Source organism: Ammodytes marinus (genome assembly GCF_949987685.1).
Source record: "Ammodytes marinus genome assembly, chromosome: 23".
Lineage (NCBI taxonomy): Eukaryota > Metazoa > Chordata > Actinopteri > Uranoscopiformes > Ammodytidae > Ammodytes > Ammodytes marinus.
In genome coordinates, this window is record NC_137227.1 from 21,819,815 (window position 1) to 21,847,683 (window position 27,869).

General features: G+C 41.9%; 1 protein-coding gene across 1 annotated transcript; it reads right to left on the reverse strand.

Annotated features, from left to right (window-relative positions):
* Nucleotides 1-6,459: 6,459 nt before the first annotated feature.
* LOC307269288 (uncharacterized protein) lies at nucleotides 6,460-18,938 on the reverse strand. Its single transcript, XM_080052217.1, has 2 exons — nucleotides 18,806-18,938; nucleotides 6,460-8,061 (listed from the first exon to the last, which is right to left on the reverse strand). The coding sequence occupies exons 1-2, from the start codon at nucleotides 18,854-18,856 to the stop codon at nucleotides 6,871-6,873; spliced, it is 1,242 nt and encodes a 413-aa protein (XP_079908343.1). The 5' UTR covers nucleotides 18,857-18,938; the 3' UTR covers nucleotides 6,460-6,870.
* Between the last annotated feature and the right edge of the window lie 8,931 nt (nucleotides 18,939-27,869).

Below are 27,869 nucleotides of genomic sequence, written 5' to 3' on the forward strand. Positions count from 1 at the left end.
AAAATAAATGGTTTTGCTGCACACGTATTTATACACAACACTTCCACAATCAATCACTGACCCAATTAATGCAATGTTAATGCTCTTCAGACCATTTCTACTTGCTCCCCATCCAGCCTGATTGTAGCCGGGATTATCGCACAGTATCGCTCCGTTTTGTTCATTCAGAGAGAGGCAGTGGAGGCCAAAATGCACGGCGAAAATATTCCTGAAATTAACCCGAAAGCGTTTTCCGGATCTGATGCTGATGTGGTTGTGGATCCGGCGAGAGCGAGAGAGGGAACGGCAGGAGGAGTTTAGCAGAGAGATAGAGATAGAAGGATGGAGGGATGTGGTGGAAGAGTGCCAGGCAGCGTCTGAGGAGAATGTGAGCCTGAGGCCAGATGTAGGGATGATGGATGGAGATGGAGATGGAAATGGAGATGGAGAGAATAGTGGGGGAGGGGGAGTTTCCAGGAAGGTCTACAGTGTGATTCTGAGGGAGGAGAAGGAGGGGGCAGGGTTAGGGGCCGAGCAGATTGAGTGGGTGGTCGGGGGTTGGGAGGTGAAACGAGGAGGTAGTGGGCAGGGTAGGGAGGTAGATAGGAGCAGCTGGGGAGAATGGCTGGCTCACTACTTACCCACAATGCCCTGGGGGGTGACCATGCCTCCAGAGGGTCAGTGAGTGAAGTCATCTTTGTCTGTGTTCCAGTCCTCATACTATCTACACTTTGTGGTCGTGATTCATTTATCACTGAAATTATGAATATGAAGCTTTGTAAACACCCGACTCTACCGTACATACACAACACATAAGGTAAGCTGTATAGCAGAACTACCTGGGGAAAGGCACAAAATAGGTGTTTTTCAAATACTTTAGATTTAGATTTTTTTGAAAAATAACACAAACACACACAAACAGAGAGTCCTTTAAATGTAAAGTTGTTATAAATTCAAAAAATAACTTCATTTAGTCTTAGTGTATTTTTCTATGAAGACTTTATACTGTAAAATACAAAGGAATGTGTTATTGGCAATATTATTTTGCTATAATATCCAAATTACTGTCTTTACCATTTTATTTTTGTGTCATTTAATTTTTATGTAATATTAATGTTTTTTTAAGTGTACTTTTCCACGTGATATCGCAATTTTTTAGCTTCCCTCATTTAGTTCTATGTGAATTTTTTCAGTAACATGTTTACACTGCTGTTCTAAGAAAATTCATTAATACTGTAACTTGTAAGCTTCCATGCTGCATGGATTGAACACACCGTGTTGTTTAATAAAATAGCCACTGATATTGTGTTTTTGTTTTGTTTTTGTAGTTAGTTCTAGTGTTTTGAAATATGGACAGAACACATCAGTTACTTGAAGGTTTTAATTCCTTTCTTTGGTCACCGGCACCTTAGAACCATGAGTGTCACTTGATAATGGACAGGATTTGAACCGGGGACTCTGAAAGTTCATTAGTTGCAATTAAGCCACTACACCATGAGTGAGTATGACACACACACCACGCGATTGGCCCTAGTTCCTCGGCGCTGAAGATGGTCCACAGAAACACAAATAGTCGAAGAGTGCCATGCAGCGTCTGAGGAGAAAGTAAGCCTGAGGCCAGATGTAGGGATGATGGAAATGGAGATGGAGAGAATAGTGGAGGAGGGGGAGTTTCCAGGAAGGTCTACAGTGTGATTCTGAGGGAGGAGAAGGAGGGGGCAGGGTTAGGGGCCGAGCAGATTGAGTGGGTGGTCGGGGGTTGGGAGTTCCTCTGCGCCGAAGATGGTCCACAGAAACACAAATAGTAAAAAAAAACATTGCAAGTTGCAAAAACACAAAAAAGTCGCAAAAACATAATATGTCGGAAAAAAGAAAAGAATGCAAAAATGTCACAACAATGTCACAAAACAAAGCTATAAGTTACTATTTTTGCTCTGTTATCAGTTTGCTTATCCTCAAGAATGCCTCTGCAGTGCCTGGTAGATCATTTATGTCTTTTGAAGGACAAATGAATGCAGCATTACTGAGCCATGTGATTATAAACATGCTTATTAAAGGTTTAGAAATTGCGTTTAAATGTTGTGGAAAAGCCATGATGAATCATGCCCTGAAGCCAGAAGAGAACAAGGGACTGGTATGTGGCAGACTCAGGAGTGTGTGTGTGTGTGTGTGTGTGTGTGTGTGTGTGTGTGTGTGTGTGTGTGTGTGTGTGTGTGTGTGTGTGTGTGTGTGTGTGTGTGTGTGTGTGTGTGTGTGTGTGTGTGTTTGTGTGAGAGAGAGAGGTATGTGGGGGATCAGGATGTGTGACCTTTTGTATCATAAACCTCCCCCATACCGGTCTCTTGTTTTTTTTTCCGGGGGTGTATATGTTAGTCTGATGTCAGCTTTTATTTTGAAGGGGCATGCACTACAGCTTCCAACGCATGTTTGACATCTGTAGCGTCTAATGATTCCTGGAAAGTCATGTGGCTTTGCATTGCAACCTATATAGCAAAAGAAAAATCTCGGACGTTCCTGTCAATACGGTCTATCCCGAAGATGGATGCTGTTGTTGGGCCTCAATGGGGTTAACAAATGTGAATGAGTGTGTGTGTGTGTGTGTGTGTGTGTGTGTGTGTGTGTGTGTGTGTGTGTGTGTGTGTGTGTGTGTGTGTGTGTGTGAGAGAGAGATAGTGGGGGTTGGGTTAGGAGGTATGTGGGGGATCAGGATGTGTGACCTTTTGTATCTTACACCTCCCCCATGCTTCACTGTTTCCTACAGACACTCATTATGGCACTGCTCTCCGGCCCTTCTCTGAACAGCTGCCTTCTGCTAAAGTCAAATAATTCATAATTTGACAAATAGTTTAGTTTATTTTTTCACATACAATCACTCTAAAAACACGTAGTAGAAAAGAAAAAATACATGTGCTACTCTTCAGTATGAAAAGCGCAATACAAATAAAATAGATTTGATTAGATTTTTATTTGAAACTTTAAGGGCCAGTTTCACAGACATGGATTAGCTCTAGTTCTGGACTGAATCGTATTTTCCATGGACAATCTCTATTCAAAATTCCATGTAGACAAGGACTTGTCTTGTCTTGTTTTGGGGTTCCCCGTGTTTCCTGTTTTATTTTGGTATGTCTGTCTTGTTCCTCCCCATGTCCTGTCAAGTTTCCCGCCTGTGTGATTGCTGCTCCCTCCCCTAATGTGTGGCGCCTGTCCCTCGTTGTCTACCCTGTCTTGTGTCTAGTATGTATACTCCTTGTGTTCCTTTGTTCCTTGTCTGTACATTATGGTTTGTTTCGTGTCAGTGTCGTTTTTCCCCCCCTTGTGTTCCCTGCGTACTTGTGTGTTTCTTGTGCTACTGGACTTATGGACTTTTTAATTTTTTTTGCCTGTTGGCTTTTTTTTGTTGTATTTTTTTAGCTTAATAAATTATTCTTTTGCTATACGTCTTGCGTTTGGGTCCTGCTTGCCTGCCTGTCTGCCACACCGTAACAGTACGGCCCCTAGCACTGTGTAGGACTTGAGATGTGCCGCTTTTTACTCAAAGTGACTTTAAACTGAGGCCTTGACAGTAAAGTCTCCAACGCAAATGTATATATTTCAGGGTGTTGTGCATCCCCGGCAACAATAACTTTGGATCTGAAATAAACTGTTTAAGAAATATAGCTTTCGGAAAAAAAGTTGTCTTGTGGCACAACTTGCCCCCGGGGTGGTGTAAGTTGTGCCACAAGAGAGAATACCATGGGGTAAATTGTACCATTGATATATATACCTCACAAACTGTAATGCAAGACAAATCCATTAGACAATCACTTATTTAAGGTTTATTTAAAGTAAATAATTGACAAAGATTGAAGGTCAATTTTCTTAAACAAGGCCTAGCAGATCTAATAGTTTCACCTGCAAAGCTCACAATTACAAAGTCACCATCATCATCTTTCTGGCCATCTGAACTCTCATCAGTGGTGTCGTTAAGTGGAATGGAAATGTCAGTCTCTTCTGAGCTACTGTAGACAATCACTTTCTTTTGATGACCAGCGTATACAGCCATGCCAATGGCACAACTCTCAGAATTTTACTTTGCACTAGCCGCTCCGCCCCTCCGACCAACTGCCACCTGGCATATGCGATTCCCGCTCCATTTCTGCCTTTAAATCAAGGCTCAAAACCCATCTGTACACCCTGGTTTTTCCTCCCCATTAACTATCTTACCTCTGCACTACTATCTTTGTTTATATGTGGATGTCTGTGCTTTATGTCTTTTATTTTTGTTATTGTTATTTTACCTTAATTTTTTACCTACTGAATGCACTATGTACAGCACTTTGGACAGTGCAAACTGTTATAAATGTGCTTTTATAAATACATTTTACTTACTTACTTACTTATAATATAACTCACCCCAGGCCCTCTGGCACAAATCACCCCAACCCCAGAATTTTGGATAATAAGCATGATGCAGCAGTTTAGGGCAGCCATCATTCTAAGTATATAGACACAAAGTGTAGCATACTAAAACATGTGTCAAATGCTTTCAAACGTGTCTATAATTGTTCAGACACAATAATCTAAAAACCTTGATCATGGAAATCTTACTTTGAAAGGCAAAAAACAGTTTTTTGAGCTTAAATGTGCTTATATCTTATTCCATGTTTCTCCCTCCTTTACAGGATGAGTCAAATGGATGGCTCTTCTTAAATGTGTGGTCACATTTCCAATTTCTTCTACGGTTTTCTAGAAACAAGGGGTGGCACAACTTCCCCACAAGCACAAGTTCAACCCACCCTACTCTCCCCTATTTCTGGTTTTAGACACCTGGCTTCACTGAAACAACTCTAACTGTCTGTCTGTCTGTCTGTCTGTCACTATAGAAACAGAGCGGAAAGAAGGGAGTCAAAAGTCACTGCTGGTGCTGTACACCATTTGTTATTAAATCTAAAACACTTTTTGATTGGAGGTGCTCACTTGATGACAACTCAAATGTCTGTCCTGCTCTGAGTTTATTTGATGTTTTTACTTGAATGTTACTGTTGAATATGTTCATGCTCTTCCTCACACAATAAAAACGATCATCTTCCTCCAGCGCCACCTGAAGGTCAGAGTGTGAACCACAGTCTGATCTGCAGCCAAACAGTTTACAGTTTACACTGGTGTTTATTTTCCATCCAAAATGTCACAGTTCAAGCAACAAAAGACCAAAACTCACTTCCATGTGTTGGGATGTCTCAAATACTCGTTGTTTATTGAAGAACATATTCATCTTAGTCAAGTCACACAAGATGCAACTCTTACATCCTTCTAAGTAATACAAGTGACATGCAGATACACAGTGACATTAACGTATACAAATGATTTAAAACATGTCAATATGGATACAGACTGATTACAAAAAACACAGAAAACAAAGATACATAATAAATGTGATTATATCATATACAGCCACGGAAAAAATTTAGAGACCAGTCTGGATTTTTCTTAAATTGTTATATCTCTACATTACTTATTATTGAAAATGCTCTTAATGACAAATTGATGTTGTGAATTTGGTAGAAAAGTTGTCAGTAGTTTATATTATAAAATCAAAATGTTCATTCTACTCAAATATAAGCCTCTAAAGAGTAAAACAAGAGCCACTGAACATTTGGAGTGGTCTCTTATTTTTTTCCAGAGCTGTACATGCAGTAAACTAATGTCATCATATAAACAGGACCAGAAAGGGATAAATGATCTGCTAGAACAATGAACACAATGTGTCATGTGTTTGTGGCAGCCCAGTGACACAATCAGCTGATCAGGGACAAGCAGCTGGTGTCTGTTTTTGTAGACTTCCCATGAAAGCAGCTTTTCACACTGAATTACTGAAAATTACTAAACCTTTCAGCCATATCGCTCAGCCCTAACACAACATATTGACAAATCAAATGTTTAGAGATAAAAACCTCATATATTCTCTCAACTACATGTATTTTGTGTTATGACAAACGGAAAAAGCCTACCATAATAAAATGCATGTTAAATACAGATGTGTGTCTTTGTGTTTTATCTGTTTTACAGAAACATAGCTATAATGTATTTTATTTATTCAGTCCAATATTTAATAAAATGCCAAAACAGCTCAAAAACTTCAGCAGTCAGAGGATATGGAAATAAGATGAAATAATGTTGTATTCAAACATTTAAACGTCAAGGTAAAATCAAAAGGAACAATGTATAACCTTTGACTATATGGACTGCACTTATATATCTTATTTTCCAAAGTTTGTCTCTCTCTCTCTCACACACACACACACACACACACACACACACACACACACACACACACACACACACACACACACACACACACACACACACACACACACACACACACACACACACACACACACACACACACACACACACACACACACACACACACACACACACACACACACACACACACACACACACATGCGTGGGATCCAACCAACACCCCGGCAACCAGTGGACGACTGCTCTACCTGCTTAGACACAGCCACCCCTCGTATAAAAACATTATCTAACATTAAAAAGGGATAACTGCAAAAAAATATGTACATTTCTTTTAACATTCAACTCGCCTATTTATAAGGTTCCAAGACAAATATCAAAACATATATACAAAATACAAAATGATGATTAAATGCAACAAAATGAATCAATTAAAAACATTAAAAGTTGGTTATCCTGGGGCGCTCGTGGTACAGAGGTTAGAGGGGTCTGGAGAGTCGATTTCACATCTCAGTCTTTTACTATCACTTCTAACTGTGTAACAGTGTGAACACATTCAGCAGTGTGCTCAGATGCTCAGAGTCAGATCATGATGTGTAAACCCCTCTCTGCATTTTATTTACAAACTCACTAAAGACACAGGGTCCAGGTTTAAACACACTTGTGCTGCTTCAGGTGAGAGTTTGTGGTGAAGCTTTTCATACATTTGTCGCAACAGTACGGTTTGTGTCCTGTGTGGATTCGCTCATGCCGTGAGAGGTTAGACGATGAGATGAACCGTTTGTCACAGTGTTGACATTGGTGCTGTTTGTCTCCAGTGTGGATAAGCTCATGACTCCTCAATCCGGAGGAGAAACTGAAGACTTTCGCACAATGCTGACAAGGATAGATTTTTTCCTTTGTGTGGATGTTTCTGTGATTATTGTAAGAATTTTGATGGGTGAAGCTCTTGCCACAGTCCTCACAGCTGAACGGCTTCTCTCCAGTGTGAATACGTTGGTGGATTTTGAGGTGTCCTGCTTGAGTGAATGTTTCACCACATTGGTCACAGCTGTACGGCTTCTCTCCTGTGTGAATACGTTGATGTTCTTTGAGGTGTCCTGCTCGAGTGAATGTTTTGCCACACTGGTCACAGCTGTACGCCTTCTCTCCAGTGTGAATACTTTGGTGTCTTTTGAGGTGTCCTGAGCAAGTGAATGTTTTACCACACTGGTCACAGCTGTACGGCTTCTCTCCGGTGTGAATACGTTGGTGGACTTTGAGGTTTCCTGCCAAAGTGAAGGTTTCCCCACACAGGTCACAGCTGTACGGCTTCTCTCCGGTGTGAATACGTTGGTGGGTTTTGAGGTTTCCTGATCGAGTGAATGTTTCACCACATTGGTCACAGCTGTACGGCTTCTCTCCTGTGTGAATACGTTGATGTACTTTGAGGACTCCTGCTTGAGTGAATGTTTTGCCACACTGGTCACAGCTGTACGGCTTCTCTCCAGTGTGAATACGTTGGTGGCTTTTGAGGTTTCCTGCCAAAGTGAAAGTTTTGCCACACTGGTCACAGCTGTACGGCTTCTCTCCAGTGTGAATACGTTGGTGGCTTTTGAGCTGTCCTGAGTGAGTGAAAGTTTTGCCACATTGGTCACAGCTGTACCGCTTCTCTCCAGTGTGAATAAGTTGGTGGCGTTTGAGGGATCCTGATACAGTGAATGTTTCGCCACACTGGTCACAGCTGAACGGCTTCTCTCCGGTGTGGATTCTCTGATGAATCGTTAGGTCTGACCTCCACCTGAACTCTTTCTTACACTGTTGACAGCGGTGAGGTTTAGGTTTCTTTGTTCCTTTTTGTTTCTGTAGCGACAGACAGACAGAAATACAAAGACAGAGTATGAGTGAGGCAGAGATGTGCAGTCAGGGTCAGCAGCAGGGATGGGAATCGTTAGGATTTTACAACAAATCAAAAGAAGACAGACTTAAATACTCAATACATTGGAGACACAGGTAACACACATTAGGGTGGGGCCAGTAATCACACAGAAGGGACACTTGACAGGAAGAGACAATGTTAACAAAAATAAAACAGGAGCATTTGACATGCAAAAGTATTCAGCCCCCCTGAGTCAATACTTTGTAGTACCACCTTTCACTGGAATAACAATTGCATGTCCATTTGGGAATTTCTCTACCAGCTTTGCACATCTTGAAACATTTTTGCATGTCTCATTCTTCTTTGCAAAATAGCAAAAAAGCTTGACCATCAGATTCAGCGTCAGATTGGATGGAGAGCATACTTGAACAGCAATTTACAAGTCTTTCTAGATATATTCATTTGGATTTAAGTCTGGACTTTGACTGGGCCATTCTAACACATGCATATGCATTGATCTAAACCATTCCATTGTACATCTGCGGTTTTTAGATTGATTCATTGATGGCAGTCAGTCAGCTGCATTGTGTCTTGTTTATGGTAGTCCATTTTAAACAATGAATCATCAAGGCTAAATAATTATTATTCTAGGTGATTCCTTAATTAATTTAATCTAAATTAACTATCAACTAGTGCTGGCAGCAGTGGCTATAGCCCGGATAGTATTTAATTAGCCCTGAATATATATTTTTTCATAAAAAAGGTCATTTACATTTACAGTAAGATCTGTCTCACTTGTATTAATTTTACTCTGAAATAACTCAAATTGAACTTTAGATGTCTGGGGATAAGCAGCACAGCAGTCCGGTAGCTATTTATAGCTCAAATAAACTGCTTATTTTGTTTAATTAGGTAGGGTAAAGCATTATAAAAAATGTGCATGCCCAATAAAGTATACAAAACAATTTGTCATTTTCCCTATTGGGCTAGGCCTCTGATGTTTTAGAAACCTAGAAACGCCCCTGGATGGCAGTGCGACGCTGAAGCTTCGATACATGCTTCAAACCCTGAACTACAATTCCATAGAACCACGGCTTCAAAGCTTGTTTCAGAGCGAAAAAAATCACGTGACATATGACGTCCGAAGCAGCAAAGTGCTTCATTGTCTGAATGAATCACCTGACTGGGCCGCGGTTCGGTGGAGAAGCTTTGAGCAAAAAAAGGAAACCGGCTCAATCCATAAACTGTTGAAAAACTTAGGCCTCCTACCGCAATACAAATATCTGTTCACCATCATAATCACCAGTGTTGGGAGTAATGCGTTACAGGAAGTAATGCATTACTGTAATGCATTACGTTTTGCTGTAACACGGTAATGTAAGGCATTACAGCAAAAAATGGTAATATGTAACGCGGTACATATCTCAGAAACGCGCATTACAATGCATTTTAAACCCGAAATTGACTGGTTTGTTGTTTCTATACAAATTGGCCAACACCGCGAGATCGCAGAGGAGAAAAAAAACCCACGCTAATGTTATTGCTAGAGGAGAAGAAAACTCGATTTGCTGCTACAATTGATTTCAAAGATGCGCTAGCCTACTGGCTTCCGTCTCACTGCCCAAGTTATTGAAAACTTTTGTGGTGTTTGGAGACTCTGATGTGAAAGCATGTATCTCAGCGGGTGCAAAAAGTTGACGAGTAGGGAGTTGGTGTTCACTCTTTCTATGGCCCCGGTCACGGTGCGTCCGCCATGCGCAGCAGTGATGCAGCCATGCGACGCAGCATTATATAGGCCTATATATATATATATATTAATATTATCATATTATAATGACGATAATAATAATAATGAAGAATAGAAGAAAAAAGGAAATAAAAATGGTGGTGGGTAAAAAAAAATCATAAACGCCTACTGTTTATGAGTTTTGTGGTGTAGTTCTAGTTTACAACTGTTGGCTTACAACAAAGTGGACATCATTACAAATGGATGGAGGGGTGAATCTGATTAAATAAGTTCAACTCTCTTTCAAAATATCAGGTATTTCATGGAAATTACATAATAGCCTTCAACATGGCCGCCACCATATTACGTCATAATATGCTAATTAGATGGGAAAATGTACTCCCCAGATAAACTTCAGGTCATTCTCAATATTTGTCTCATTTACACTTTGTCTATATCTCAAACCACTTTCAATCCAGAGCCTTCTGAAATTTAAGTGTCAAAATCTAGTATTTTTAAAAATAAAACCCGGCGCCTAAAGGGTTTGCTTTGATGCAAATGATGAAATCTTAACGTAACGGCGGCAGTGATGGTGCGTAAAGGACAGCGCAGTTGGCAAGCTCTCCTCAGCACTACAAGTGCTGCAGCAAAAAAGCCACAGTAAGAGTTGATCGCTTTGTCGATTCATGCCTCTGACACACACGTCGACTCCCAACATAATGAGTGGAGGCTTTGAATTCAATGCTGGGGGTGTTGAGCTCTTTGGCAATTTCCCGTCACTTTTTATAGCCTACTAGTCTCACCGCGTTCTCTCTCCCAGCGCAAAAACGCACGTCCCAGCCGCTTCAGAGCGCACAACCAGTGTTCCACCCGAAAAAAAGAAAAGAAACAACAAAAGAAGGTGGACACTAGGGTTGCCGCGATGTGGACATTTTCATACCGAGTAATACACGTGCGTCAACACCGGTGTTACCGGTAACACCACCAGAGAGGGTCTTAAAAAAAAAATTAAAAAAATAAATTATTAGGCTTCACCGCAGATTTCAAGAGAAGACGGTCCGTCGGCTCTGTAGGCGCTTACTTTGAGCTTAAACATTAGATCGCGCAATTTATTCTTGAACAAAACAAATGCTTAGCGTTTGTAGATCATTTGGTTAAATTATTATGCAATTTGTTCAATATGAGCCACCAGAGCCACCGTACTGTGTTGCCTCATCGAATCAGAATGACTGGTGGGCTACTTCACTTTTACCTGTCTGTAGGCTATCAGAGCCATGATCGGAGCGCAGTTTATTGAATGCTTGGATTAAATTCACTCGTTTAAACTCGGTGTGATCCTTGACTCATACCAACCCATATGAACTTTCTACAGTGTTGTCAATAACTGTTGTCGTGCACTTTGACGCGACGTCATTTTACCGGGGCTTCAGCTCCAAATGTTTTGAGTGAAGCTACCACGGATAGGCCTATATTTGCGGCGTGATTTCCACTGGGGACTTAACATGTTCTCTCCCCCCCCCACCCCCACCCCCCACACTTTACAATTTATAATTTTTTCACCGCAAGCTGTCATCGACACGGAGCAGCAGCACACAGACAGCCTGCCGCTGTGTATGCGCGGGTGTTTGAGTGTGTGTGTTACCTCCCGTTGCTGAATCTTCAACAGTTTGCAGACTACCTAGTTTAGCCTACGTTTTCAGGTTCCCTAGTATTGGGGTTTCATCAAAAATATTGCCAAATAGGCGCGTTTGCTTTGGGCTTTGAAGCCAAGTCCTCCGCCATCGTCTTATAAACTCTCTACGGGAGACTCCGCTGCTGTGACGCGGCTCTGCGCTGCACGGAGCGGAGCAGACACTTTCAGTTTCATTGTTTTCTGAGTAGCCTTATTATATCTTAGAATTTAGAGTAGCCTTAGACATAGCCTACTAGTTTTTCATTTAGCCGAATGAACTGCCGCCGTCACACAAAATTAAACCAATTGGCTTTTATGTCTATTTTTTTTTTAATAGGCATATGCCTAGCCCTAGACTATCCGGTGTTGCTCGGTGTTGAGGCTCCCACCGGTGTGAGCCTCAACACCGAGTAACACCGGTAACACCTACTACCGCGGCAACCCTAGTGGACACAGACCCTTAAGCTGAATGATCGCTCTGGTAACGGGCATTCCCTTACTGGACGCCGAATATTAGACCCCACATATAAGACGACCGACTTTTTACGACCTATTTGTAGGGGAAACCCCCCAGTCTTATATTAAAAACATCACCGCTGCAACACTTTCACATTGGTGAAGTTTGTATATCAATGTAGCGAGTTGCGAGACAAGTGCAGACTGAGCTTTTTTTTCAGCACCCCCTGTGAATATATTCCCGTGGCTCTGTTTTATGTTGGCGAGCCTGAGTAAGTAGCCTATTTTAGAGAAGTTTCACATCAGGCCAGTGTGATGCCCACTAATGTGTGCTCACAGTTGTGTATATTAAGTTTTATATTCTGCACCATTTTATATTATTAAGACACTTTATTTTCTACTAAAATGATCTTATTTTGCATGAGCAATATCTTTTATAGTTTTACATTTTTACAATGCAATTGCACTATCCCGCCAGTAGGAGGCACAGTAATATTGTGGTTTGCCTGAATCCCCGTGAGCTCCTCATAACTAATGAGGATTTGAAAAGACAAGCCACGTTTCCCGTGTCAACATTCTTTTCCTGTATTTCAGGTGGGTTAAGTGTTTAAAATGTGAAACAACTTGATGTTAGTGATCTGAGAATGTGTAGTGTTATGTTTTAAGCAAAGTATGAGTGTGAAAATGAATGTATTTGGAGCTAGTAAGATCCGACGCTCGCCGAGGGTTTTTGTAGTGTCGGCGCCGTTTGAAGTCTCACTGTTAAGCTAGTAGCTTTAAGCTAGTACAGACCACGCTCGTCTCTACCTTTTTGGTTTATTGTACTTACACCACACGTGGCTCACTTCTTAGCGTTTTGTAGAGTGTTAAAAAGGTTTATTGATTGTTGTAAAGTACTTTAAAGACACTGTTAAAAACGGGTTAAGAAAAGTTATTAATAAGATAATGTGTATGTTAAAAATGTTTGATATAGAATGTAGTTTACAAGGTACTGCTAAAGACGAGTCCAGTAAAACTTAAGGGGTTTTAAGAGCATTAAAAAGATGCACTATTTACAAACTGTTTATTGTATCAGAGAATAGAGAGATGAAAGAACAACACTGTGAAAAGGTGTGTGTTTGGAAGTAAGAGTATTTTTGTGTATTTTTGTTTGTTTTGAAGAACATTTAAATATGTCTATATTAGACAATATATGTAGTAATGTGATACTGAGTAAAATAAATGGACAATGTGAAAATACAGTAACCTTCAGTAAAGACAAACATGTTAAACATGTTAAATGAATAAATATAAGTATGACCCGTTACACCCGCCTATTATGTAGCCTGGTGACACGCCGAGTCCTTTTATTTATTTATCTTTGCCTCGCACCCGGCCGAGAGTCAAGCAGCTCCGAAGGGCGGAGTCCGCCCGACAGCATGTCGTTCAAATAGGCTGCTGCATCTTAATCATCCTGCAATCACCAATTTGATACCAGAAAAGTTGCCAGCGTGTCTGTTTCTCCCCAGCGCACAGCAAAGGAGATATATTTAGGCTCAGTGTTTCCCCCACGTTCACACAGCAGCGGCGCGCCACCGCTGCTTTATTTTCTCCGCCGCTGATATTAAAATCCTCCTCCTCATCATTATTCTACTTTTCTTCTTTCTTTTTTTTGGTACGTAGCTCATTTTAGAAACGGGGCAATGCCTAACATAAACGCTGTCCATGCGTCGGAGGTGAATGTAACTTACTCGGCGGAAAACAGAAACTAACGGAGGGGAGCGGCTCACTGTAGAGTCCCTTTAGTCGCGCTGTCAGTTTTCCGTCAGGGCTCTGTGTATCCGGGCTCGAGACATACAAACAGATCGCGGAACATTCACTAATGAAACAGTTAGTGGCTGAGCGAAGAATGTGGACTACTGTAGGCTACTGGTGCAAATTCCACAACTCATTACTTGTGTTACAGTTTAGTACAATATGTATTAATTTATATTTGGCTGCTCCACCAGCCCAGGCAGGATAGGATAGTTAAGTTTCAGTTTCGTTTTTCATCTCCGTGTCGGACAGCTGTTCGCTCAGCTGATGGGCTCGAGCCTCAAGGAGCAGACAGCTGGAGTCAGTCTAAAGTCAGCGATGATCACTCTCACAAATCAAAAAGCTAAATTATAAAATAAAGCTGTCTCTTCCTCCCTCTATCTGTCTGTATAGGGCCTATATTTCTCTCTCCACTGCACACTTAGTCACTACCACTAGTTTTAAGGAAGCAGAAGGAGGATTATACCCTTATTTTGCACTTTATTATTTTTAAATATTAGAAGATTGCAGGCAAGTAAAATACCACCAGCCACTACATTCTCAATGATAGAGACGAATAATTACCTTTTTTTTTTTACAGTTTAAATCAGGGGTCCCCAAACTACGGCCCGCGGGCCGCCCGCTTTTTATTGGTCCGCGGCCGATTTAAAAAAGATAATGTAATATTTTTTTTTTTTATTTCCCTTAGTTAACCCACTAGTGCAGGGGTGTCAAACACTGATTGATTGGCCCGTGGCACATTTTAAAAATATAATGTAATATGGCACTTTTAAATAATTTAAATGCACTCATTATATTACAGACAAATATGTCCCATAAAAGAAAATGAGCAACAAGCCCATCCCAGAGGACCTTGCATAATATTTTATTTTAAATTAATATTATTATGGAAAATATACAGTATCTCACAAAAGTGAGTACACCCCTAACATTTCTTCAAATATTTCATTATATCTTTCCATGCGACAACACTGAATAAATGACACTTTGATTCAATGTCAAGTAGTCAGTGTACAGCTTGTATAACAGTGTAAATTTACTGTCCCCTCAAAATAACTCGACACACAGCCATTAATGTCTAAACTGTTGGCAACAAAAGTGAGTACACCCCTAAGAAAAAATGTCCAAATTGGGCCCAAAGTGTCAATATTTTGTTTTGCCATCATTATTTTCTATCACTGCCTTAACCCTCTTGGGCATGTAGTTCACTAGAGCTTCACAGGTTGCAACTGGAACCCTCTTCTACCCATTCATGACGACATCAAGGAGCTGGTGGATATTAGAGTCCTTGCGCTCCTCCATCTCCCGTTTGAGGATGCCCCAAAGATGCTCAATAGGGTTTAAGACTGGAGACATGCTTAGCCAGTCCATAACCTTTACCCTCAGCTTCTTTAGCAAGCCAGTGGTCGTTCGGAGGTGTGTTTGGGGTCGTTATCATGTTGCAGTACTGCCCTGCGGCCCAGTTTATGAAGGGAGGGGATCATGCTCTGCTTCAGTATGTCACAGTACATGTTAGAATTCAATGAACTGTAGATCCCCAGTGCTGGCAGCACTCATGCAGCCCCAGACCATGACACTCCAACCACCATGCTTGACTCTAGGCAAGACACACTTGTCTTTGTACTCCTCACCTGGTTGCCGCTCCACACTCTTAACACCATCTGAACCAAATAAATGTATTTTTGTCTCATCAGACCACAGGACATGGTTGCAGTAATCCATGTCCGTAGTCTATTTGTCTTCAGCAAACTGTTTGTGGGGTTTCTTGTGCATCATCTTTAGAATAGGCTTCCTTCTGGGATGACAGCCATGCAGACCAGTATGATGCAGAGTGCGGCGTATGGTCTGAGCACTGACAGGTTGACCCCCCACCCCTTCAAGCCCTGCAGCAATGCTGGCAGTATTCATACGTCCATTTTCCAAAGCCAACCTCTGTGTACGACGCTGACCACGTGCACTCAACCTTCGTAAACTGGGCCGCAGGGTGGTATTGCAACATGATAACGACCCCAAACACACCTCCAAGACGACCAGTGGCTTGCTAAAGAAGCTGAGGGTAAAGGTTATGGCCTGGCCAAGCATGTCTCCAGACCTAAACCCTATTGAGCATCTGTGGGGCATCCTCAAACAGAAGGTGGAGGAGCGCAAGGTCTTTAATATCCACCAGCTCTGTGATGCTGTCATAAATGGGTGGAAGAGGGTTCCAGTTGCAACCTGTGAAGCTCTAGTGAACTACATGCCCAAGAGGGTTAAGGCAGTGATAGAAAATAATGGTGGCCACACAAAATATTTACACTTTGGGCCCGATTTGTAAAGTTTTTTATAAGGGGTGTACTCACTTTTGTTGCCAGCAGTTTAGACATTAATGGCTGTGTGTCGAGTTATTTTGAGGGGACAGTAAATTGACACTGTTATACAAGCTGTACACTGACTACTTTACATTGTATCAAAGTGTCATTTCTTCAGTGTTGTCCCATGAAGAGATATAAAGAAAAATGTGAAGAAATGTGAGGGGTGTACTCACTTTTGTGAGATACTGTATGTGTCCTTCTCCAATAGCTTCTAATTCATCTGACACAGTGTCTCCATTTTTTTTTCATACAAAATTCTTCAGATTTAGCCTCTTAATTTCCCTCTCAAAGTGCACCAAATTCATGCATTTCGCTTTAAAAACTTAAAAAAATCTCCCGGGGGGGCATACCCCCGGATCCCCCTAGGAGGGTCGGGACCTCGGCTGGATACTATTTTCACCCTGCTGGACATTGGACGCAAAGGCAGAAAACACTGGGTGTATCATTGGCATATAAACAAGAGGGGGAATGTGTCTGTTTAACGTGCAAGGAAAGTGTTGCCGTGAAGAAGGATTACAATTTACGAAGACACTATGAAACTAAACATCAGAGCAGCTACATGTCCTGATAAATGTGTTATTTTTGCAAAGTGGCCCGGCCCTTCGTAGATTTTTCTGTATGTGGCCCTCAGTGAAAAAAGTTTGGGGACCCCTGGTTTAAATCAAATATTTGAACAATACAGGAGAATAAATATTTGAAAGCAATACAGAATGCATGATATTACTGCATTGTATTGTATTCTATTTTTGCCACCAGGAACCTAAATGTTGTCAATTAGCCTACTTTACATACATTTGGTGCATAGAAATTCACCAGAATGCAGGAAATTATGTGTTGAATGCTCAAAAATGTATGGGGGGACACCCCCAGACCCCCACATTAAAATGTGTCCCAAACCAAGGTTTAATCACAACCTACACCCTTGAAATTCATGATTTGTTTTGTTTTATTTGTATCTATAGGCCTTTGTATAAGGATACTTTGTAATTTTTATCACATTATTTTAAATTAAAGTCTTAGGTCCTGCTTATCAATTGCTCATAATAACCAGTAGGCCTACTTCTGTGTTGGACATTACTGAACCTCTTCCCATTTATAGCACCCAATGTCCCTGTCTAGTTCCCCAAAAAATCAAATAAAGGAAAACTCCCTCCCTCCCCCCCAATTTACTGTGTCGTTTAGAGGGGTCGGGTGTTTTATCACCTTTTTCACCTATTATGAGTTTGCAGGTCTGGTTTAAGCATTAAGCAAGAACTGTAAATAAATTGTGCAAATCATTTTCTGCGTTGTGGCATTTTGTGTTTAAATATTAATTTCTATACAAAAATGTCAATCTGTAAATAAAGACACAAAAGGCAAAGTTGCAACACCAACAATCCCATCTATCTGAATAGTAATTGGTGCATATTCTCTTTTCAAAGTGCACTAGATCAATGCATTCAAATGTAAAGGGTACAAAAAAAATTGGGCGGTGGGCATGCCCCCGGACCCCCCTAGGAGGTTCGGGGACCACGCCACCGCTGCTGAAAAAAATCCTGCGGGAAACACTGAGGCTACTATTGTTATTATAAAATGTCACTCAAGAGAGACGATAAACAAACATAATGGGCTGTTATCATTTAGATTAGATGGCAAGATGATAAGGCAGATTCTTTGGAACAACTAAAAAAGGCAAAAGTTGATGATGATGTGAACAACTTGTTTGTGCTTTTAAGTCGCCAGAACGCAAGAAACAAGTCTTTGAGGCTCAATTTACTTTTTCAATCTACAGCAGTAGGCTCTATCTCTATTGATATTAATATAGGCTAAATAAATACCTAAAGATACAGTATTTCTATTATAAAATGTATTGCACCATGAGCCATAACTGTGACCATTATAGTATATACTTTTGTTAGCCTTAAGCCTAGCTCAGTCATTATGCCATACCATGTCACCTCCTGCTGTGTAATGAGCTGCATTGAACACAAGAAGATCTATTGAGAACACCAAATCCATATTTCCTGTTATTTTGGTGAAAGTAATGCAAAAGTAATGTGAAAGTAGTGTAATGCCTTACAATTCAAATACAGTAATGTTGTAATGTAACTAACTACTTTGAAATGACAGTAATAAGTAATAAATACCGCATTACGCTTTTGAAGTAACTTGCCCAACACTGCATAAACAACATGCATACCAATAAAAAATAGCCTAGGTAAACTATACATGTTTTCTAGGTGATGAAGTAGTTTGGTATGAAACCCTGACTTTTTATTATTAACCAAGTATCCTGTATTAACACTAACTAACTTACTAACCAAAGTATCCTGTATCAACCTGTATCATAAGTATAAGTCTGCCATTCATAACAAGCCAAACAGATTGAAAATCGGTTGAAAAGTGAGCTAGTTATGAAGATTTAGATCCTTACAGACGTCAGAAGGCACAAAATGGCGGCCGCAGCGATGCATTGTTCCAACGTACAACAGAGGCGAAGGCAGCTTCTATGTATATCTATATGAGTCCAGACAAAGAACCGTCTTCTGTTTCATTATGTCCACGTGGCCAATACACAAAGTTCATCAGTGCAGATAATGCTATTTTCATATCGTTTTTCTTAATATACAACCCGACCGATGGCTTCAGACATTTGATCAACACGTGGTCTGGATGCTACAGCTAAAGGCTAACTCCACGCTCCGCTTTAGTTCGAAGTTGATCTAATCCTTCTATTCATGAGCACTGACCTGAGCGCCGCTTGAGCCCGCTGTCTGTCTGGTGGGGACGTCCTCCTCCATTCCTGCTCTCTGTATCCAGCAGTGTGTGTGTGTGTGTGTGTATCCAGCAGCTTTTCTCTCGAAGTGCGACACCCACGTTCCTCTTCTTCTTCTACATTTAATGGTGGGCTACAAACCAACTTCCGGTGTGCGTCGCCCCCTGCTTTCCGGAGTAAATCTTCTTCTTCTTTGTTTTGTTTTACTGGCGGGTGGCACCTAGCGTTAAAGATGCATTACCGCCACCTACTATATTGGAGTGTGAACCAGAACAAAATAACAAAAATAAATAAATTATTTAAATGAATAATACTATTTTGTATAAATATAATAAGTCATTTTCTTTCCATAAATGAAGTCTCTGTTACAGCTGGAGAGGTCTCGATAGTCCCACTGCATAATATCAGTGCATGATTTTGTATTATTTCTAACTTCAAAATAAATGGTTTTGCTGCACACGTATTTAAACACAACACTTCCACAATCAATCACTGACCCAATTAATGCAATGTTAATGCTCTTCAGACCATTTCTACTTGCTCCCCATCCAGCCTGATTGTAGCCGGGATTATCGCACAGTATCGCTCCGTTCTGTTTGTTCAGAGAGAGGCAGTGGAGGCGGAAATGCACGGCGAAAATATTCCTGAAATTTTCCCGAAAGCGTTTTCCGGATCTGATGCTGATGTGGCTGTGGAGCCGGCGAGAGCGAGAGAGGGAACGGCAGGAGGAGATTACAGGAAGACGTTGTACCGCGTGTTGAGCAGAGAGACAGAGATAGAAGGATGGAGGGATGTGGTGGAAGAGTGCCAGGCAGCGTCTGAGGAGAATGTAATCCTGAGGCCAGATGTAGGGATGATGGATGGAGATGGAGATGGAAATGGAGATGGAGAGAATAGTGGGGGAGGGGGAGTTTCCAGGAAGGTCTACAGTGTGATTCTGAGGGAGGAGAAGGAGGGGGCAGGGTTAGGGGCCAAGCAGATTGAATGGGTGGTCGGGGGCTGGGAGGTGAAACGAGGAGGTAGTGGGCAGGGTAGGGAGGTAGATAGGAGCAGCTGGGGGGAATGGCTGGCTCACTACTTACCCACAATGCCCTGGGGTGTGACCATGCCTCCAGAGGGCCAGTGACGTCCTGTGTTCCAGTCCCCATGCTATCTACTCTTTGTGGTTGTGATTCATTTATCACTGAAATTATGAATATGAAGCTTTGTAAACACCCGACCCTACCGTACATACACAACACATAAGGTAAGCCGTATACCAGAACTGCCTGGGGAAAGGCACACAATGGGTGTTTTTCAAATACTTTATTTAGATTTTTTTGAAAAATAACACAAACACACAACTGGAAACGTGAACACAAAAACAAAAGACAAAATAAATTAAACAGCAACATGGCGTACTCTACTTTACAGGTTTCTAAGGACTTCCCATTACATTGTTTAAACTATAGACACATTTGAAGCAGCAGTCTTTTAAATGTAAAGTTGATAGAAATAAAAAAAAATCACTTCACTTTGTGTATTTTCCTTTGAAGACTTATATATATATATACTGTACAATACAAAGGAATGTGGTATCAGCAATAATGAATAATAATAGCCCTAACCCTACGAGTTACATCAGCTACTTGAAGATTTGAATTCCTTCCTTTGGTCACCGGCACCTTAAGGCCAGGACACACCGGTCCGACTACCGACTGTGGTAGCAGATTTTGCATATGATATATCTCTGGACTCAAATGTTGGAATACTTAATAATGCAATAGTAAACATTTGCTATTATCTAGTATAGACCATAGTGCAGTGATATATTGAATGTGGTTTTTAGTTGTAAACTGAAATGTAGATTCCTCAAATGCGTATCCAACAAACCACTCAGACGGGCCACACCTCTCCTATTGTACCATGCTTTAGAAATTCCCCGTGCCATCTTAAAACTGCCCCCCCCCCCACCATCCCCCCTCAATCTCCCGTGTGGAGAGTAGCCAGCCTGACTATACATTTGAAAGAAGACAATGTTTCCTACAGACAGCCTCCTGCTGTTCTGGGTCAGCCTGCCCCACCACAATTATAATATGAATGTATATCTCAAAACCTGTCTGCCTCCCAACCTGTCTTCCCCTCCTTCCCCCCCACCCAGCCTTACCTGTCTACCTGCCTCCAACAATGTCCTTAAATAGCTCATGATTTAAGGGACATGTTGTCGCTGTTTGCTTCATACCCACGTGTGTTGGAAGCGGTGACCACTCCGCGGAGTTTTCTTGCTTATTGATTGAAAATAGACCTGTTTCCTAACCACAACCTATCATTTTGCTTGATTTTCCTACCACACGACCGTCGCCCGAAAATGGAGTCTGCCGATTCAGGCAGCTCCAGTCTGCCTGTCGCGGCCAAAAAAGTGCCAAGAACACACCAAGCCGACTGCTGACTTTCCGTACGCTCTGCGCTTGTGCGGGACGTAATGTCTCCACAACAGCAGGCGGCGCTAATCTGTATTGTGGCCCAAAAAAAGCCGGTTGGAGTAATTTTTGTCAGCAACCGCAAACAGTGACGGTGTATCCTCTATCATGCTGATAAGTTGACGAAATGATGCCAAACAATGTGTTTAGAGTGTTAAGACTTTGCCTGCACATCACATGGCGCGTCACAGCTGTTTGTGCTCCCCGCCTTACTTCCGGGCTTCACTGATTCGCTAGCCCTCCACCAATCAAATTGCTCCGACTGAAAGACTGCCCGACACCGATTGAACATGTTGAATCGGCTGAAAAGAAGCCCGACGACACCTACGACGGCACCGAACACACCAAACAGATTTGTGTCCCCGCCCCCTCCAGACTCTCCCACCATGTCCGATGGCCGATTATCGGGCCGGTGTGTCCTGGCCTTTAGAACCATTAGTATCACTTAAGCCTGGACAGGATTTGAACCTGGGACTCTGAAACTTCATTAGTTGCAATTAAGCCACTACACCATGATTGAGTATGACACACAAACACCACGCGAGCGAGCGTGCGTTCACACACACACACACACGCGATTGGCCCTAGTTCCTCGGCGCTGTAGATGGTCCACAGAAACACAAATAGTCTAAACAAATTGGAAAAAAAAGTCCCAAAAACATAATATGTCGGAAAAAAGCAAAGAATGCAACAAAAATTGCAAAGAATGTGTGAGTGTGTGTGTGTGTGTTTGTGTGTGTGTGTGTGAGAGAGAGAGAGAGGTGGGGGATCAGGATGTGTGACCATTTGTATCATAAACCTCCCCGATACCGGTCTCTTTATTTACCAAAACCATACTCTTGTGAGCAATGTGATAAAACGTTTGCCTCTGCCGATGGCCTGAAAAAGCACAAACCATCTCACACTAGACCCAGAAAGACATGGTGTATCAGAGAAAAATGGCGCGTTTTCCATCAAATGCCTAGCAGCAGTGCTAAAAAACTCAAATCTAGATGCTGGAGAAAGCCAGAGTTGAAATGTTTATTTAGATTTAATTGTGTGTTAGATTGTTTTTTAAAAATGTTTAAATAAATATGCAAATTTGGCAATATCCAACTTATTATGGGTAAAAACAAAACATTAGTTACTCACACAGCAAACATGCACACACTTATAACACGGGGATATTTTTGTACAAATGCTTTATGTCATTTTTGTTGAATACTATGTATGTATATCGTTCTAACTTGTACTATTTTATTTATCTACTAACCCGTCCAGGTGGATAACATAAATTATCTAACACCTGTTACACTCCTTGCCTTAAACCAGGTTAATGTATTTTTCTACATTGTATATGTTGAAATAAAGTTACATTACAGTTAATTACAATGTCTGTTTTAATAACTATTTTGGTTTTTCTACCGAGGCCAGTTCAGAAGCACTGAGTTTCCTTTAGGCTGAATGTTTTATATTGTTTCAAGTTACACCATTTGTTAGTTAATCTAAAACACTTTTTGATTGGAGGTGCTCACCTGATGACAACTCAAATCTCTGCCCTGCTCTGAGTGTATTTGATGTTTTTACTTGAATGTTACTACAGTTGTTCATGCTCTTCCTCACGCAATAAAAACGATCATCTTCCTCCAGCGCCACCTGCAGGTCAAAGTGTGAACCACAGTCTGATCTACAGTTTACAGTGGCGTTTATTTTCCATCCAAAATGTCACAGTTCAAGCAATAAAAGACCAAAACTCACTTCCATGTGTTGGGTTGTCTCAAATACTCATTGTTTATTGAAGAAAATATTCATCTTAGTCAAGTCATACAAGATTCAACTGTTACATCCTTCTAAGTAATACAAGTGACATGCAGATACACAGTGACATTAATGTATACAAATGATTTAAACATGCCAATATGGATACAGACTGAATGAAAGCAGCTTTTCACACTGAATTACTGAAAATGACTAAACCTTTCAGCCATATCGCTCAGCCCTAACAAAACATATTGAAAAATCAAATGTTTAGAGATAAAAACCTCATATATTCTCTCAACTGTATTTTGTGTTATGACAAACGGAACTAGAAATCCCGCGGAGATTTTGAAAGTACGGGCCGCCCCCGCGCGAATCGGGGAAGGAAAAAAATCACGGCCGACCCCCGCGGTCCCAGAGGCTTTACCGTAGGGCGACGCGAGCCGCGCAGGTCCGACAAACGATGAGTCGATCGGAGTCAGGGGGAAAGGGGCGTGGCCCGGCAAACATTGCGTCGGTGAATGACGTTTTTCGCGTTCGTGGCACCCCCTGTGGGTTAACCTCGACAAGCTTAGAGGGCCACGCCACCACATGTCTTTTGCACGTATCCTGCGAGTTTCACGATGATAGGACCTACGTTCAATGAGTTATGGCCAATTTGTAATTAAGCCCCGCCCCTGCGTAAACATTTTAGTCAATGGCGGCCATGTTTTCCAAGCTATCCTACTGATATTTTTCGGAGACGTGCGTCATAGTCCCCCGGGGCATCGTGAGACATTTGGTGTCGATAGAGTAAAACTGGAAAAAGTTGTGGATAAAACCCTGTTTTTCAGTTTATGCTAATTAGCCGAAAGTATGTCCAGGTTGACTTTTATGGTCCAAGAGGCTTTTTTGTAGAGCACCCTATCATACAGCCGTGTGAGAAATTTCAAGTCAATGGGACTTACGGTGTGCGGGGCGTGGCCTCTCAGACTTTCTTCAGTCTGGGTTTAATTGTAGCGCCCCCTAGCGGAAATTACAAAAAATTCTGAGAGGCTATATTGTAGAGCACCATGAGCTGTACATGTGTAATCAATTTCAAGTCAATCGGAGTCGGGTGACTTTTGTGGCGCCCCCTATGGGTTAATCGCGATAAGCATCGAGGGACACGCTACCACAGGACTTCTGCACATACCCAGAAAGTTTGATGATGATAGGACCTACGGTTAAGGAGTAATGGCCAATTTGTTAATAAGCCCCGCCCCTTCGTAAACGTTTTGGTCAATGGCGGCGGAAAAAATAATCATGGCTGACCCCTATTGTCCGAGAGGCTATATTGTAGAGCACCATGAGCTGTACATGTGTAAGAAATTTCAAGTCAATCGGAGTCGGGTGACATTTGTGGCGCCCCCTATGGGGTAATCGCGATAAGCTTCTATGGACATGCTACCACATGACTTCCGCACATACCCAGCAAGTTTGATGGTGATAGGACCTATGGTTAAGGAGTTATGGCCAACGTGTTATTAAGCCCCGCCCCTGCGTAAACTTTTTGGTCAATGGCGGCCATGTTTTTCAAGTGGTCCTACTAATCTTTTACGGGCATGTTTATTGTAGTCCCCCGGGGCGTCACGAGAAATTTGGTGTCGATACAGTCAAATTTCGGAAAGTTGTGGATAACACGCTGTTTTTCACTTTATGCTAATTTGCGGGAAATATTCCCTGAAGACTTTTTATGGTCCCAGAGGCTTTTTTGTAGAGCACCCTAACATACACCTGTGTGAGAAATTTCAAGTCAATCGGAGTTACGGCGTGCGGGGCGTGGCCTCTCAAACTTTTTTCAGTCGGGGCTTCATAACAGCGCCCCCTAGCGGAAATGGGAAAAACTGTATAATAGCACACCCCGCGGGGTGGGGACGCACGTTGTGCGAAATTTTTGCATGTCTGCGTGTAACGGTGTAGGAGGAGAAGCAGCTAGAAATTTGAGGCAGAATAAGAAGTAAGAAGTAAGAATAAGTATGGTGGAGAGTAATAATTACGGGTCCCCTGTAAACAGTGGACCCGTCCCCTGTAAACAGTGGACCCGTACTTAAAAAGCACATCATTGTTTGTTGATGTTTTTATAACACTGATAATAAAATGCATGTGAAATACAGATGTTTGTCTGTGTGTATTATCTTAAATATGTGGACGGATGCGTGGGATCCAACCAACGGACGACTGCTCTACCTGCTTAGACACAGCCAACCCTCATATAAAACATTATCTAAATAAACCATTTTCTAATGAGACTGAAAAGATGAATTATTTAATATAACAACTTGATTTGAATGAATTGATTTAGAAATAACAAAAATGAGTTATCCATAATTTAATGGACATTAAAAATGGATAACTGCAAAAAAATATGTAAAAAAAATTTAAACATTCAACTAGCCTATTTATAAGGTTCAAAGACGAATATAAAAAAAGATATATAAAATACAAAAAGGTGATTAAATGCAACAAAATTGAACAAATAAAAACATTAAAAGTTGGTTATCCTGGGGCGCTCGTGGTACAGTGGTTAGAGGGGTCTGGAGAGTTGATTTCACATCTCAGTCTTTTACTATCGCTTCTAACTGTGTAACAGTGTGAACACATTCAGCAGTGTGCTCAGATGCTCAGAGTCAGATCATGATGTGTAAACCCCTCTCTGCATTTCATTTACAAACTCACTGAAGACACACAGGGGGGGTCCAGGTTTAAACACACTTGTGCTGCTTCAGGCTGGAGTTTGTGGTGTAGCTTTTCATACATTTGACACAACAGTACGGTTTGTGTCCTGTGTGGATTCGCTCATGCTGTGAGAGGTGAGACGATCTGTAGAACCGTTTGTCACAGTGTTGACATAGGTGTAGTTTGACTCCAGTGTGGATACGCTCATGACTCCTCAATACGGAGGAGAAACTGAAGACTTTCGCACAATACTGACAAGGGAAGATTTTTTCCTTTGTGTGGATGTTTCTGTGAATATTGTAACTACCTAGTGTGGTGAATGTCCGGCCACAGTCCTCACAGCTGTACGGCTTCTCTCCAGTGTGAATACGTTGGTGGAGTTTGAGGGATCCTGATTCAGTGAAGGTTTTCCCACATTGGTCACAGCTGTACGGCTTCTCTCCAGTGTGAATACGTTGGTGGCCTTTGAGGGATCCTGCGTGAGTGAATGTTTTACCACAGTCCTCACAGCTGTACGGCTTCTCTCCAGTGTGAATATGTTGGTGGCGTTTGAGGTTTCCTGAGTGAGTGAATGTTTTGCCACACTTGTCACAGCTGTACGGCTTCTCTCCTGTGTGGATTCTCTGATGAAGCATTAAGTCTGACCTCCACCTGAACTCTTTCTTACACTGTTGACAGCCGTGAGGTTTAGGTTTCTTTATTCCTTTTTGTTTCTGTAGCGACAGACAGACAGAAATACAAAGACAGAGTATGAGTGAGGCAGAGATGTGCAGTCAGGGTCGGCAGTAGGGATGGGAATCGTTTGGATTTTATAACAAATGAAAAGAAGACAATAGCCCCTTTTACACAGAGATTGCGGCGTATTGACGGAACAACATCACTCCAAAATGCCGGCTTTGCTTGCTTCTGTGTTATTTACACAGAACCAAGCAACGCCGGCCTGCTGGCGCATCAGTAGCTCCTTTTACACAGCGTCCGGAATGAAAGAGGTGCTTGTAAACAGCGTCAGGTGTGACGTAAACATTTAGCGCCGCGCCGGTCAGCTGCTTTTACAACAACACTGGCCGGTGAATTGAGAGCAGAAGTGCTGGAGCTTGCAGTAAGAGGGCCGTATTTTACTGTCCCCACGATGTGCCAGTTGATCTCGCTACGCGCTGAGTCCAACATCACTGGGACTGTTAACCAAACTGACAAAATCAATCCGCTTCACCTCTTCACGTCTTGAGTTGTGTTAGCAAAACAGTAGCTCTGTGGCTAACAGCTGAGCCGGAGCCTTCAGTCAGCTGAAGCAGACAGTCTAGCGGGGCGAGCAGACTATTCCCCCGTTACTAGGTCGTATCCTTGGTCGTTCCTATTTACTGGCGTACTACTGGCCGCAGCTTGACATAGTAACCGTTGCTACTGAGTGAGTTCCGACTGAACAAGCTTCAGCTTGTCGGTCAAGTGACCCGTTCGCTATACTTTATCCCTTACTTAGCCTAGCCTAGCTTTCCCATTGTACAACTTCTCCTGGGCAGAAATAGACTCATACACTCTGCAAAATGAAGCGCGGGGGTTTGGATTGAGCAACGGACCTTATGATCAGCTAGATTATACGCCGTTCTTTTTATTTGGTGATTTTTACGGGACATCAGGCCGCCGTGATTAATGTTAAACACACGTCCTTCAACTGCTAACATGGTTGCATGTTTAGAACGTAGGCTATGGAACGTCAAACGCCCCCCTGTTCCGCAACAACAAGCTGGAGCATTTAAACAGAGAGGCGGAACTGATTGTGTCGGGAATCTTACTACCCCCCGAGGTAGTAAAATTCCCGGAACAATCTCTCGCACCTTTCTTCCCTCGTTCCGCAACTGTCGCATTTAAACAGCAGGGCGGAGGGCCGAAAGGCCGGCATATTCCCGGCTTTCACTGGCTGTGTAAAAGGGGCTATTGTTTATTAGCTTCCACAAAGTGGTCGCGAGTCTTCCTGGGGTCCATACAGAAAGCGACGACAATTAAAACAAACAAATATATAAAGTAACACTATATCAATAATAAATAAAGTTCAAAATCAGCTGTGATGAGAATAATCACATATTGTATGTCTCTTGCTTAATACTATGCTATAGTATGAAAAACCTGCTTGACTCACCCCCCCCCCCC